At 45.7% G+C, this 14,691-nt stretch overlaps 1 protein-coding gene across 1 annotated transcript in view; it reads left to right on the top strand.

Moving 5' to 3' along the window:
- LYPD6 (LY6/PLAUR domain containing 6) overlaps window positions 1-14,691 on the top strand; it is a 33,236-nt gene that overhangs the window by 14,568 nt on the left and 3,977 nt on the right. The window contains exons 2-3 of the mRNA XM_068196787.1: window positions 10,821-10,975; window positions 13,051-13,149. Of these exons, the coding sequence (XP_068052888.1) occupies window positions 10,864-10,975; window positions 13,051-13,149 (211 nt within the window). The 5' untranslated portion in view covers window positions 10,821-10,863. The remainder of the gene's footprint in view (window positions 1-10,820; window positions 10,976-13,050; window positions 13,150-14,691) is intronic.

Below are 14,691 nucleotides of genomic sequence, written 5' to 3'. Positions count from 1 at the left end.
AATTTGGATGAGGGATGGAGGGACAGGACACAGGGAATGGCTCCCACTGCCAGAGGGCAGGGATGGATGGGAGATTGGGAACTGGGAATTCCTGGCTGGGAGGGTGGGGAGGGGCTGGGCTGGAATTCCCAAATCAGCTGTGGCTGCCCCTGGATCACTGGAAGTGTCCCAGGCCAGGTTGGGGCAGCCTGGGATGGTGGGAGATGTCCCTGCCCATGGCAGGGTGTGGAATTGAGAAGGCTGACCTGGAACAGAAGCTAGATGGAGTTAAAGAATAAAACAGGGATCCATGAAAAGGATCTCCTCCATGGATCCACCCTGGGCAGCACCAGAGCCCAGCCAGGGCTGCACCCAAGATGAACCCAAATGGTCCCAAAATGCACGAGCGCTCCCGGGGGCTCTCACTGGGATCAGCTCTGCTCCATTGGCACATTGCAGTTCATTGTCCAGTTCCAGCTTTAGGTGATCGAGTCCCATCCTGCTTGTTTTTCTCTCTCCAGCCCACGGTGTTTGTGCTCCTGGGCTGGGATTGGGATCATTTGTCCTTGGTGCCCAGCTGGAGAAGGAATTGTTTTGTCTCCCTGCTCTGTGCAGAGAGCTCAGCAACACTGAATGTGAAGCCCAGAGCTGCACACTAAAGCAGCTCAGAGTCTGAAAAATTAAATAAAAGCCAAAACCTGAGGCATGAGGAGAGGCTCAGTCCCAGGCTGGGATGGAGGGATGTGGCAGCAGCAGTAGCTGGATCACCTTTAAGGTTCTTCCAACCCAAACCAGTCTGGGATTCTACCAAAATTCTTCCAAGCACTTGGGCTTGTCTCCACCCTGGACATCCCATTCCCTTCCCACCTCTGCTCCTGCTCCCTTTCCCTGCTGGTCTCAGGCAGTGTCCAGCCCTTTGTCCTGGCTCCTGGGGGTGTTTATTGTCCTTCACTCCCCTGACTTTTATGTTTATTTTCATTTTTTAATTTTATATTACCCAAACCAGGGTTTTCCATTCTCATGGGCATTGGATGTTGGCCCCATGACCCTCAGGATTTATCTCACGAGCATTCCAGGAAGATCCTCAATTATTCTCCCGTCCCTTTTAATCTGAGCCCATTTTTAGGACTCTTTATTCATGCCAGCATTATTTCTGCCACTAAACAGAAATATTCTGCTTATTGTGAATAAAATATTGCTATTTTGGAAAAATTTCCACTCTCCAGGCACTGTAATTTCAGGAAAATTAACTTTTTCTGTCCTTGGGCACTGTTATTTGCAGTTAACCCTGAATAAACACAGCAAATAATCCATGAGCTCCAGGGAATTATTTCTGGTGGGTTGAAAGAACAATTGGATAAAAAAAAAAAAAAAAAAACAACCCCTAAAAACCACCAAAAGAACTGAAAAAACAACAACAAAGAATCCTTTTCTGACATCGCTTTAAAATTTTAAGGTTTGTTTTGGGGTGAAATCCATGAGGATGAGAGCCTGGTTTTCTGCTAGCAGAACTGTTGAGTAGTTTGGCTTATTTTATTTATTAAATAAATATTAAATTATCTATTTACTCTTACTAAAAATAAATTTATGCCTCAGCTTTCTGACCTGCTGGCAGACAATCATGGATCACAGGAATATTTGCCTGTTTAGCTGTGGAACATAACAGGATTTTTCATTATAATATTGTGTTGTGCCCATACTTTTCATTATGTGATAAATACACATTAAAATTGATTGACAGTGTTTATCTACAAGGGAAATGCAGGGAGGGTAAAGAACTTGTGTAAGGATTCAATGAAAAATTAAATATATAAGGAAATGGGGGCTGGGGGAGTGAAATACCTCTGCTTTATTCCTGGAGTTTTCTGCGGTTAATTCACTTTATAAATACTTTCCTCCAAAGTGAACTTGGGACAGCAAAATTGTTCATTTTAGCTTCAGAAAAATGAATTAAAATCAATTCAGTTATTCAGAGCATTTTGTCCATTTGTAAATTGCAATGACATAAACAAAAAGGAGTGACTTTCTGCACAAGGGTAAAGGATTCTCTTTGGGAAGGCACCTACACTGCTCAGCTTTCCAGGACATTTATGTGATAAAAACCAGGGAGAAATCCAAAATTTCCATCTCGGGAATCTCCACTGAGGCCCCTCATTGTGGTGTTGGAAGTTTGAAACCATCCTGGGAGCGGTGGCTAGCATGGGGATGGAGTTTTACAGCTTCCCATTGAGCTGGGGATGAGTTTTCTCTTAGTTAGCCATTTTTCATCATCAAGTTGGAAAAATAAAGGAATTAAATGGCTTTTTCTGGGAGGAAAAGTGGCAATTAATTTGCCTTCAAATTCAAATAACACTGGAAATTCTTAAGGAGCAGAGGGTTTGTTTTGGGTTCTGCTGGGTTTTGTTTTTCTGGAAAAACTAATGAAAATTGTCATGAATTAAGGATTTGTTCACTCCGTGGATTAACCAGACAGCTGAAAGTACATTAATTAGTCAGTTCTCATTTGGGTTTATTGCATATTATTTAATGATTTGTAGCTTTTCTAATTTATACCAAATAAAACACACATTAAAACTGGAGTGGGATAACTTTGAGTAAAGCTTTTGCAGGAAAATATCTGAAATTTGGTGTCACAGGGTAGAAAACAGAAAATCAGATTAGTTTTGCCTTTTAAATATAACTAATTTTGGCAATTTCTGCAAAGAGATTTACGACAAAATCTGTTACAGTCCTTATGGAGCAAAGGGTGGCAGCAGAAATGATAAAATAGAACAAGAAACTATTATTTATTTGGATTCACACAAACATGAGCTACTTTATCAAGATAAAAATGAGAACGAGGTACTTATCTAAAGGATCCTTGTACGAGGCTCGGGTCCTTGGTCATTAGATTTTACGGAGGTGTTGGAATTGTACAGCTGGGAATGGCCAAGCCATTCCCAATTCCCAGTTATTTCCCTGAGGGTTGCTGTGGCATCTTCTCCAGCCTGGTTTGATATGTGCCCTTTGGAAATGTGGAGAGCAGAGGTGTTGTCCTCCTAGGTGTCCTCTCATTTTGTGGCTCTCCTGGATTTTTGGTGCCTTGTGCCGAAGGGAATTCGTGTGCGGGTCAGGAAATAAAAAATGGGATGAACTCTGGGTGAACTGTCAGGGGAAGGGAGCCCTTCCATGGCCTCATCCCTGCGTGTCCAGGGCTGGAAAAATGACACATGGTGTTCGTTAACTGCTGCATGCATATGTTAAATTATTTGGGGGAAAAACCCGTCATTACGGTGGGAATTGGGAAAACCGGGATTCATTAATATCTCGTAATTGAGGAGAGGAAAGGAATAATAACGGTGCAATCAGTGATGGGTCAAAACACTCCTCAGAGGGGAAAAGGCTGAAATTTTGGCTGGGTTCATAACAATAAAACCTCATTTGCTCGAGGTGACGTTGGACAAAGCTCGTTTCGGGCAGACGCCGCGCGGCTGTGGCTCGGTGCCTAATCTAGCATGGCAAATGTGCGAGGTGATGTCCCAGAGGAACTGTCACAAATCCCGCCGGAGAGGCATCAGGAGAGCGGGGGCACAATGGTGCAGATTGATGTCTGGCTTTATTAAAGCACAGTTTGGCGCAGGAGGGACAAACTCCCTCTTTCATGTCTCCGTCAGCCTCTAATCAAAGAGTTTCTTATCAATACTTCTGGCGCAAAGATATTGAATGCAGAATTGCAGGGAAGCAGGGGAGAAAAATATCTTTTGGAGGTGCCCTTTTCACCAATTAGACCTGGAGATGTCACTAGGCTGGGGTTTAATTTGGCCCGAGCACGCTTGGTTAATTGGGTAGAACTCATTTTTGTAATCAGGAGGGTTTGGAGCTTTGGTGCTCTGCTTTAGTCTCCCCCCAATTATTCCCCATAACAGTCTCACAGCCAGAGCCAGAATCCTGCCTGTTGGAAAATGATGGGATTGTTTGGAGACCTATTTTCCCCATCATCCCAACGACCTTCCCTTGTCATTTTTTACTACTTGAAATATTTGTTGCTGTAGCACAAATAAAATGCTCCAGGAGTTTACCCAGGATGACCTTGGGCTCACTGGCTGTTCCTTTGATCCTTTAAAAATACTGAGGATCATCCTGCTCCCAAGGGTGTCCTAATTTTCTTGACTTAATAAAAATTTAACCTTAAAACCTTATTCCATTCTGTTAAAAATGCTGTTCCTATGTACCTGCCAAGCTGGAACATGGATTAGAAAAGTGTTTTTTTGATAGGTTTCATGTCTTGGTTGCAGCTTAGATAATTTTCCAGCTCTTGTCATAAACAGGGAATACATTCTCCTGGGTTTTTTTTGATGTCCGTTGTTTCTTTGGGATTGTTTTGACTGCATTTTATTTGCTCATGCCGCAATATTCTTTCCCTTTTTCCCAGTAACTGCGATGCTTTTTCTTGGTTTAAGCAGGAAAGGTGGTCCAGGATGCTGTTTCCACACGGAGAAAAATTTAATTTCCTGCATAAACTCTGTTCCTTGGGACTTCATTTTGTTTGTCCCCAGGACAACATCACCACCCTGTCCCTTTCCAGTGCTGTCACCAACCCTGGACCAGCAGTCACAGTCTCCCTCTCCTGAAATCCCTTCCCTGGGTGTTCCCTTTCCTCCTTTTGCCATGAGAGTTTCCCGAGGAGGATGAAGGCAATGTGTGATCCACAGAAATCTCATCCCTGCCTTGGGAAGAGGAGCCCTTTCAGCTGCCCCAGTGAACTCAAATATTTATTTAGGGAATAATTTAGCTGCTCTCCTCCCCTTGGCCACTGGAACTCAGCAACTGGGGGGTTTTGCTTCTTATTAGCAGGAAAATCCCAGGATTTCTGTGCTCACGCATGGTTTCCTTATCCTGTCTGTGTGGAGCCGGGCTGTCTGGAGGCTCTCTGTGCACTGAGGTCAGCCCATGTGCAGAGGGGCTTCCAAAATTCCCAAACTGAGCAAAATCCTGATCTCCCACATCCCCCCAGACTTTCTGCCCTCATTGCCTCTATTGCAGGCTGTGCAAAAACCCGGGAATAGGTCCTGAAATGATTTTTTGGATCATCCATGTCCATTTTCCTGCTGATTCAGAGGTGTTCATGGTCACAGGTTTGAATATTCCATGTAATTTACAGGAAGGAAAAGTGGTGTCCCTGCACCACACTCATGGAGTAAAATGGGAATTAATTATGTCTAACTTGGAATATTTCACCCACTCAGCTTGACAATTAATTTGCAGAAATTATATTTTCTTATATCATGGGGTGGCTGAATTTTAAGTTCACTTTTTTTCCCTGTCCTTAATGCCAAATATAAAGTGTCTTAGATATTCCAGTAAAATATATCTATTCCATCCCTGTGTTTTTCTGAAGCCTAACTATCCTGAGGATGAGCAGAAGTGACATTTTACCCCAAATCGTTAAAAGATGGAAGGTCCTAAGAAAAGTTTTGCTGGTGGGACTGAAAATATGAGTGATTCAGGTTGAAAATAGAAGCCAAGTGCTGGCTGTAAAATAACCTTGGAATCATGTCCTGTGAAAGATTAAATTGCATCTGAGGGAAGGCAGCGTGAGAGGGAACATATTGTCCCCCCCTTCACTTCCCCAGGTCCAGGGCTTTTAGCTCAATGAACTCTGGGCTTTGTAATTAGCAGCAAGGCGATTAGATGGGCCACGTTCCTGGGAGTAATTAGTGCACTAATTGTGTTTGATTGTTTAATTACTCTTGCTCACTGTAATTGAGGAGAGGCAGTGAACCCCTCTGCAAGAGCTCCGAGAGGTTCCTTGGATACAAGAGCTTTACTATATCCCATTTTGTGGGGAGGGGGATGCACATTTAACCATTCCTGGGGTTGGAAACTGTCAAGAAAACCCCCTAAACGGCACATGGAAAAAAGCTGGATTTGGAGGCAATTCATAAGAATTCCAGATTTTTTTCATAACCTTTTGACGTGTGTGCTGGGAACCAAAAGAAATAAATAGAATAGACACAAAAAGGCTGAGCAGGATAAAGGAGAAGAGGGGAAAAGGCAATTAGAGCTGGAGAAGTTGCAAATAGTCCTTGTGCTTGTTGTCTGGGATCCGGCACAGCTGCCAGATGGAAAACGTTCCATCGCCATTCTGATTTGTCTTTGGACAGTGCTTGGATTCAGAAGCTGGAGGGAGATGAAAACTAACCCCAGTATTGTAAATTCAGTCATGGAAAGTCCAACCTGTAGCTTTGTGTGACCTGGAAGAATGGCAGGAGGAAAATCTGCAGAGTTATTTGGGAAAGTCACACTGGGGATGTGCATGAGGGAATTCCTGGAGGGAAGACTCTGCCTCCAGGATCAGCTCTTCCAGCCTCGTCAGGCTGCTCAGAGTTCCCATGGATTTGTTTCCCCCTGAGGAATAATCACCCTAAGGCAGAGGAAGGATGGCCCAGCTGACCCTGCCCAGCAGAACAGAAACAGCCTCGTGCTGAGGCCTCGGCGGTTTCTCACAGATGGCGTTGCCTGGCCATGCTGTGATCGCTGCTTTAGGCCTCCGAAAGTCTTCTGCCCGCTGAGAGGGAACTTTTGCTGGCTTGTTTCACTCAAGGAAGAGTTGATTTAGGGAGCTCTGAGGTGGAGGCCCTTCCAAGGGGAAGGATAAGAGGAAATGTCAGTTTGAAACTTGCTGGAGGCTTGTAGGAATTTGGAGGTGTGGCCCAGGCAGCAAGGAGGAGATGGAGGAGGAAGGATGAGATGAGGTGTCAGCAGAATCATCAACCTCCTGTGAGGGAGAATCATCAGACTCCCACCAACCAGGCAACTTCCCACTGCTCTGGAAATCCAGAGAAAGCAGGGAAATGCTCCGTCTCCCCTGGGAGCAAGGTGGAGGGCCCTGAGCGCCACAACCTGTGCCCTACTTGCGTGAGGAGAACACGGAAATACCCATGAATCAGGAATTCCTTCCTGCCTGGCTTTGGCTGAGTGTATGGGAAGATTTGGTGTCTGACTCCCTTTTTTGCCCCCTTTTTTTCCTTGCTGGAATAGTGTTTTTACTGCCAACTTGCAGCTGGCCCAGCTTGTGAGTTTGGTCATGGTCAGCCAGCTGAGCGTGAGGAGGACAGAAGGGACAAAGCCATCCTTAAAAATAACTGTCCCCTCCATCAACACTTCTCCCCTAAATCCAGAGCTCTGATATCCGGCCTCCTCTCCGGGGAGGGTTGGGACCTTCCATTGTCCGCAGCTCTGGTGCCAACGAGGCCGAGTTGTCCCCTCCCTAATGAGACCTGACAAGTGGGCAACTGGGCTGCTGCTCGGGGCCCCCGATGGTTCATTTGCACCGTGGCGGGGCAAAGGGCAGGCCGGAGTATTCGGGAACGGGAGCGGCCACTGGAGCTGGGCAGGTGGAGCTAACAGGGGTTTCTGTGTCAGCACCCAAGCCCTGTCACAAACTGACTGCGTGATCCGAACGATCCAAACCCAAACGTGGGACTCGTGTGACCGTGCCCCGCCACCGGATTCCGAGCGGGACACGCCAGCTTCCGTTAGGTTGGGATGAGCGCTCGGCTCCGCCTGAGGAGCCGAGGGGATTCTGAGGGGAAAAAATATCTGCCCCATGCCTCGTATCTGCTCTGCCAGCAGAAGTTTAGCCCTGGAGCAGCTGGTAGGCCACCAATAATTCTTGAAAATAAAAGTTTTGTACAAAGTTTGGCTGTTTTGGCTGGAAGTCCTGGATAAAAGGGGCTTGGGAGTGAACAAAAAACTCTTTATGCCCTTGGTAAAGCTTCTTTAGGGCCTATAGGATTCCTAAAGAGAATTTGCAGAAAATTAGAATTATGTAGGATTTTGGGAACCAACCAATTTTTTTGTCAAATGTCTGGAGACAGTGTATCCATATCTATATCGGTATATTTATATTTCCTTCCTTATATTTTATTTTTATGTGTGAGTGTAACACCAAATAAAATGAGTGTGCTGAACACTGAATTAATATATAATTAATGGAATATTTAATATATATATTTATATATTAAATATATTTATTTATATATATAATATATTTAATGTATAATTTTTGGGTATTGAGTTCTTAAATATTTAATGTTACTTTAATGCAAAATATTTTTTGCCACTCCACTCTCTGTGAAATATCATCATTACCTTAAACGTCACAGAGTATTTGTCCTCAATGAAAGACAGAACTATGTGTACCCCTGTGTCCATACTCAAAATATTCATGGAATATTAAATATTTAGGTTTCTGGCACTGGGTATTTCCGTGTTTGCAGAAATTCCTGGTTTTGCCCTACCTGTGTGCATGGAATGAGCAGGTGGAATGTACTCATGGTGACAAATGGTGACAATAATGGTGGCAGGTGCTTGCTAAATAAGGACTTCCCTAAATTCCACAATTTAAAATTTTGGCGCTGCTTGCCTTGCTCTGGACAGTTTTCTAACCCAGAGGATTTTAAAATTGTAATTATTTGCCTGTAATTAAACCTGTTTCAAACAGAAAATGGAGGTGGGGGAGCGAATTCTCTCCATTCGTTCACGGTTTCTTGCCACTCATTAGAAGCTGGCAATTAAGGTCTTTGCAATTACCAGAGGAAGGATACGGATGTTTTTAGGGAGCAGCTGGAGGATTTCTGGCACCAGCCACTTTTCCAAACTGATGACTGAGTGCTGCCACGCAGGATTTGGAGAGCGGCTGGGTAAGCAGTCGGTCCCACAAAAGGGACACTGGGAAAACCAACGTCCTCAACTGGAAGGCTCTGATCAGTTCTGCAAAAACAAAAGAGTTTTGTGCTTTGGATGAGCAAACCCAACAAATTCTTGTCTCTTTGGGAGGAATTCCTGCTGTTATTTCAACCTTGCTGTGCTTTAACTTAAAATATCACTATAACGGTTGGATTTGATGATATTGGAGGTCTTTTCCAACCTTGATTCCATGACTGTTTGTCCTTTATGTTGATAATTTGTTCATTATTGATGAGAGCTGGAGTTGAGCTGTGACAAGCTCCTCTTTTTGGGATGTGAATCCTCATTTTTTTGGTGCTGTAGCTCAGGATCAAATCCTCATTTTTTTGCTCCTGACGGTCTCGCTGCAAACTGCTGATGTCTTAAAATGAAGTGTGGGGCTTGTGAAACCTTCCTGGCATTGTTTGGGATTAAAAAAAAAATGGTCCCAAATTCCAAAGTCTGCCTCCAGATCCCACATGGGCCCATTTCTTTCATCTTCCATGTGGTTGGGAGGGGTTTGTTTTATTTCCTGTCTGCATGTAATCAGGATTTCATTCTCCCCTGGCTGAGAGGGATCAATGGAGTAAATCCAGAATTCCCTCTCCATAAGGTTAAAGCAACAAAGTTTAAAGCACCGGGCTATGCGTTATCTTTTTTTTCCTCTTATTTTTTAAATAGATTTCATTGTGTTTTAATAAAAATGCCATTTGCAGATAACAGCAGGAACAGTGACAACCTTTGTGCTGCTGGTCCTGGGTGGATTTCTGCTGTGGGACAAACATTTGGAGGTGACATCCCCAGCCCCGTCATATCTTTCCTGGAAAAAAAAAATCAACAAAAAAAAAATTTATTAGATAATAAACACCACATATTCAGAGCTGCTTAGGAATTATCTGGGTGTTGCAGATCTTTTGGTTGATCAGGATGGAACAGCTCATCCCAACTCTGTGTGTTCTGGATGGATTCCAAAGGAAACCATCGGCTTCAGCCGGGCTCAGCAGCCACATCCTTTCAGGACTTTCCTGTCCTGTTTGATTTTTGAGGCACTTTCATAATTTTTAAGGGTTTCTAATAATCTGAGCTGTGTATTTAATGATTTTTTAGCCTTGTCTGCCCCTGGATGGCTCCCCACAGCCTGGGTGCAGGGATTAGGATGCTCCTGAAAGCTGCTGGATTTGGGATGGCCTCAGGAATGGTACCACAGTGATTATTTGGTTCTGCTTTAATTGGTTCTCATCAGTCAGGGACTTGGGAAAAATACACCAAATTATTTATTCATGGCGTCATAAGGGGAATAAACCCCTTTGGAGCATGGACGAGGAAAATCCAATGGTGACTTTGTTTGCAGCTCTGAGATGGAGGCTTTTCCAAGAGGTAATGCCAAGATAAAATCAGTAGGATCGTGGAGATGTGGCCCAGCCAGTGAGGAGGAGTCAGGAGGAAGGTGGAGATGAGGTGTCAGCAGAAGCACCAACCTCCTGCGGGACCAGCCAGCTTCCCACTGCACTGGAAATCCAGGGAGATCCTTTGTCCAGGTCTTTTCCAGTGACCAAAATGTGCTGTAGGGGACAGGGTTTTACAGATCAGAACCAACCCGCTGACACTGACAGGAAAATCTGGAGAAATTTGGATCCAAAGAGAAAAAATGTTGCTGTTTCCTCCCAAAAAGCAGCGTAGAATGAGATTAACATTGTCATTTTAACTCCATTATCCATTCCTTTTAACTCCATATTTTCCATTTCTTTCAGCCATGCTGTATCCTCGTGGATTTAAGTGTTTCACCTGCGAAAAGGCCTCAGATAATTACGATTTTGGTGTTTGTTGATGCCAAAATAACCACAGGAGTGGGAGGCTCTGGGGCTGGGTCATGGGGATGAGGTGGTGGCCAGGTCCTTGTGGGTTTGCTCTGCTCATCCCCGCTCTCTGCCAGGAAAGAGGGACTGGCCATGGGAATGGCTGCCCAGGGAGGTGGTGGAGTCACAATTCCTGGAGCTTTGTAAGGAAAGCCTGGATGTGGCCCTCAGTGCCGTGGTTTGGGTGACAAGGGGGTGTTGGTCAGGGGTAGGACTCCATGATCTCAGAGGTGTTTTCCAGCCTGGATAATTCTGGCATTCTGTGACTCTGCCCAGGTGGGGATTCTCGGCCGCCGCATGAGCAGGTTCTGGCCGGGCCATGGCCGGGCCACCGGGGCTGCTCCTGCTGCTCCTGCTGCTGCCCGGCCGCGCTCCGGCCGCGCGGAGCCGCGACTTCACGGCCAAGGACATCGTCTACCTCCACCCCTCCAGTAAGTCACCCCCACCTCCTGATGCCCTAAGTCTTTTAGCTTCTCTATTTTTCAGACTCTGAGCTGCTTTAGTGTGCAGCTCTGAGCTTCACATTCAGTGTTGCTGAGCTCTCTGCACAGAGCAGGGAGACAAAACAATTCCTTCTCCAGCTGGGCACCAAGGACAAATGATCCCAATCCCAGCCCAGGAGCACAAACACCGTGGGCTGGAGAGAGAAAAACAAGCAGGATGGGACTCGATCACCTAAAGCTGGAACTGGACAATGAACTGCAATGTGCCAATGGAGCAGAGCTGATCCCAGTGAGAGCCCCCGGGAGCGCTCGTGCATTTTGGGACCATTTGGGTTCACCTTGGGTGCAGCCCTGGCTGGGCTCTGGTGCTGCCCAAGGTGGATCCATGGAGGAGATCCTTTTCATGGATCCCTGCTTTATTCTGTGACTCTGCCCAGCCTCTGCTCTGGGGCAGCCTGCTCAAAGCATCACACCCTGGGACAGGGACAAGAGGAGGGAAATATCAGTTATCTCCTGAGCCTTGAGCTTCTGGATTTGCACTCAAATTCGCACAGGAGCCCAACCCAAAAGCCTCTTCCAGTCATCGTTTCCATGGTCCTCAGAGGCCGCTGGAATATTTTCCAGCAATGCACTGGGCTGCTGTGTTTCTCTGTACCACATTTCATCTTGTCACATCTTTCCTTCATTTTTCCGACTTCTTCTTGAACCATGGCTGTGTTTCTTTGCTTTTGGCTCTGCCTTTAACCTGGTTTTACATGGAATTGTGGAATGGTTTGGGTTGGGAGGGACTTGGTTTGTACAGTCCACACTCTTGTAGGGTGGAAGAAAACCCAAGTTTTTGTGGGAGGTGTCCCTGCCCATGGCAGAGGGTGGGACAATGCGGGCTTTAAGGTCCCTCCCAACCCAAACCATTCCATGATTTTGTGTAAAACTGGACCAAAAGGGTTTAAAGGACACATGGGGTTACGGGCAGCTGCTGAGGCACCGACAGCCTTGACTCCAGTAACTCCTGGAGCAGTGGAGTTGTGCATCTTTAGATCTTCCCTGGACCCTCACCAGTCTGTTCACTTTATCAGACACAGACTTATCAAATTCCACGAGAACAGGGTGCCCGTGGAGCCCTCCCTGCCTTCTCTTCCCACAGAAAACTCACTGCTTCATACGCTGAAAAATTTATAGTCTGTGCAAGCAGGATGAAATTCTTGTTTTATATCACAACTGTGACCCGTCAGAGGTGCAGGGTGAGAGGGATTAATTTAATTATTGTGTTGTCCCAGCCCCACCAGAGTTGCTCCTGGGTGATTTCTTGTTCCTTAAAAGCTGAAAGGAAACAAGCAATGAAATCATCTTGTTTCACCTCTCATTCCCAAACAGGATCCAGAGCCAGGGGAGGGGGTGATGAGGAGGAGGGTGAAGATGTGGCCCTTGGGGCTGTACAGGTTCAAAGTACTGCTAAAGGTGACCTCTTCACCATTTGGCTTCTGAGAAGGTGGCAGCACCTTGAGGTGGGATTGAAAGGGCCCCAGAAGTGCTGCCAGGAGAGCAATTAAGGAATTAGCCCTCGTTTGGTGAGGTAAATTGGGACAGAGGCTGCTGTTCAGAGCTGGAGGTTCAGCAAAGTGGTTTTGTTCCCTCTGGGGCCGTGGGCCTGCCTTGAACAGGAGCAGCTCTTTCCCTTGGCAGGACAATTCCCAGAGTGTTTCAATCCACCTGGTGTTTTGGTAGCAGCGGCGATAAAGGCACAGTGCTGGATGTGAGCTCTGATTCCAAGGCAATGAGCATTCCCAGCTCCCATTAGCTCCCTTTGAAGTCAGCACTGGGCACTTTGGCTGGGCAAACACAGCTGGAACGAGTCCACAGCGACCTAAACGTGCTGTGGGGGGACAGGGTTTTACAAATCAGAACCAACCCGCTGACACTGACAGGAAAATCTGGAGAAATTTGGATCCAAAGAGAAAAAATGTTGCTGTTTCCTCCCAAAAAGTAGTGTAGAACCAGGTTAACGGGGTGGTTTAAACTCCATTATCCATTCCTTTTAACTCCGTATTTTCCATTTCTTTCAGCCACGCCGTATCCTCATGGATTTAAGTGTTTCACCTGCGAAAAGGCATCAGATAATTACGAGTGCAACCGCTGGGCTCCGGATGTTTACTGCCCCAGAGGTAACAGCCCCATCCCAGGGCTCCATTCCAACCCACCTGTCCCTGCCAGGGAGCCCCATTATTCCCAGAAATGGGATTCTGGAGTTAATCCTTTAAGCTTTTCTGTCTCCTTGCAGTGGTTGAGGTTGAGGATTTGGAGCTATTCCCTGTTTTCCCCTGGCTCAGCTGGGGATTCAATCAGGCTAGTGTTGCTTTCCTAAAATTCCTAAATTTGGGTGGGAAGGGACCTTAAAGCTCATCCCATTCCATGGGCAAGGACACCTTCCACAACCCCAGGGTGCTCCAACCTGGCCTTGGATGCTTCCAGGGATCCAGAGACAGCCAGAGCTTCTCCGGGAATTCCATCCCAACCCCTCCCCACCCTCACAGGGAAGGATTTCTAAGCGTTTTATTTCTCTTCCTGGTGAACACAGGACCGGTTCTGGCTGTGTTCACCTCCCTCCCCAGTGGCACAAATCCACACTCAGGGCAGCCACGGCTGGAATTTTGGTATTTTCAGCAGTTTGATCCCATAAATCCCCTTGGAGTCTGAAACTGGGAACAGCTCAGAAAAACCCTTAAATGCAAACGCTCAAATCTGAGCTGTCCAGGTCTCCCCCTCCTTCACCAGTTCTCTTCTGAGACAAAGAGAAACAAAAACATCACAGAACATGGAGATTATCCACAGCCCCGGTGAATCCCGTTTAGTTGGCTTGTTTTGGGATTTTGCCCTTGGGAAATATTTACTTTGGAAGGAGATGACCCCACTGTGTTTGCAGCCTGCGTCAGGCCCGTTATCAGCCCCAGAATTTGCTTCCTTTGAGCTCAAATCAGCAGCAACAAAACCCCCCAGCAGATGAGCTACAATAAATACATCAAAAAATGGTATTTTTTTAAAAAAATCCCATGATTTGATAAAAATACAAGATTTCTTTCCAATTCCTCCTGCTGGAGGACTCCCAGGGAATGGGAATTGGGCAGATAAATATTTCCTGTGTTTTTTATGGACAAGGTACTGCTTCAGCCAGCACATGAGCTACAATAAATACATCAAAAAATTAGTATTTTTTTTAAATCCCATGATTTGATAAAAATCCAAGATTTCTCTCCTATTTCTGCTGCTGGAGGAATCCCAGGGAATGGGAATGGGAATGGGGCAGATAAAGATTTCCTGTGTTTTTCAGGGACAAGGTACTGCTTCAGCCAGCACATGCTCTGCCATAAATACATCAAAAATTGGTATATTTTTTTTAATCTTTTGATTTGATAAAAATCTGGGTCTTCTTCCCTGTTTCTCCTGCTGGAGGACTCCCAGGGAACGGGAATTGGGCAGATAAATATTTCCTGTGTTTTTCAGGGACAAGGTACTGCTTCAGCCAGCACATGCTCTGCCATAAATACATCAAAAATTGGTATATTTTTTTTTAATTTTTTGATTTGATAAAAATCTGGGACTTCTTCCCTGTTTCTCCTGCTGGAGGACTCTCAGAGAACGGGAATTGGGCAGATAAATATTTCCCGTGTTTTTTAGGGACAAGGTACTGCTTCAGCCAGCACATGAGC

This window comes from Anomalospiza imberbis, chromosome 7 (assembly GCF_031753505.1).
Source record: "Anomalospiza imberbis isolate Cuckoo-Finch-1a 21T00152 chromosome 7, ASM3175350v1, whole genome shotgun sequence".
Taxonomy (NCBI): Eukaryota; Metazoa; Chordata; class Aves; order Passeriformes; family Viduidae; genus Anomalospiza; species Anomalospiza imberbis.
This window is presented reverse-complemented; position numbering and strand designations above follow the sequence as displayed.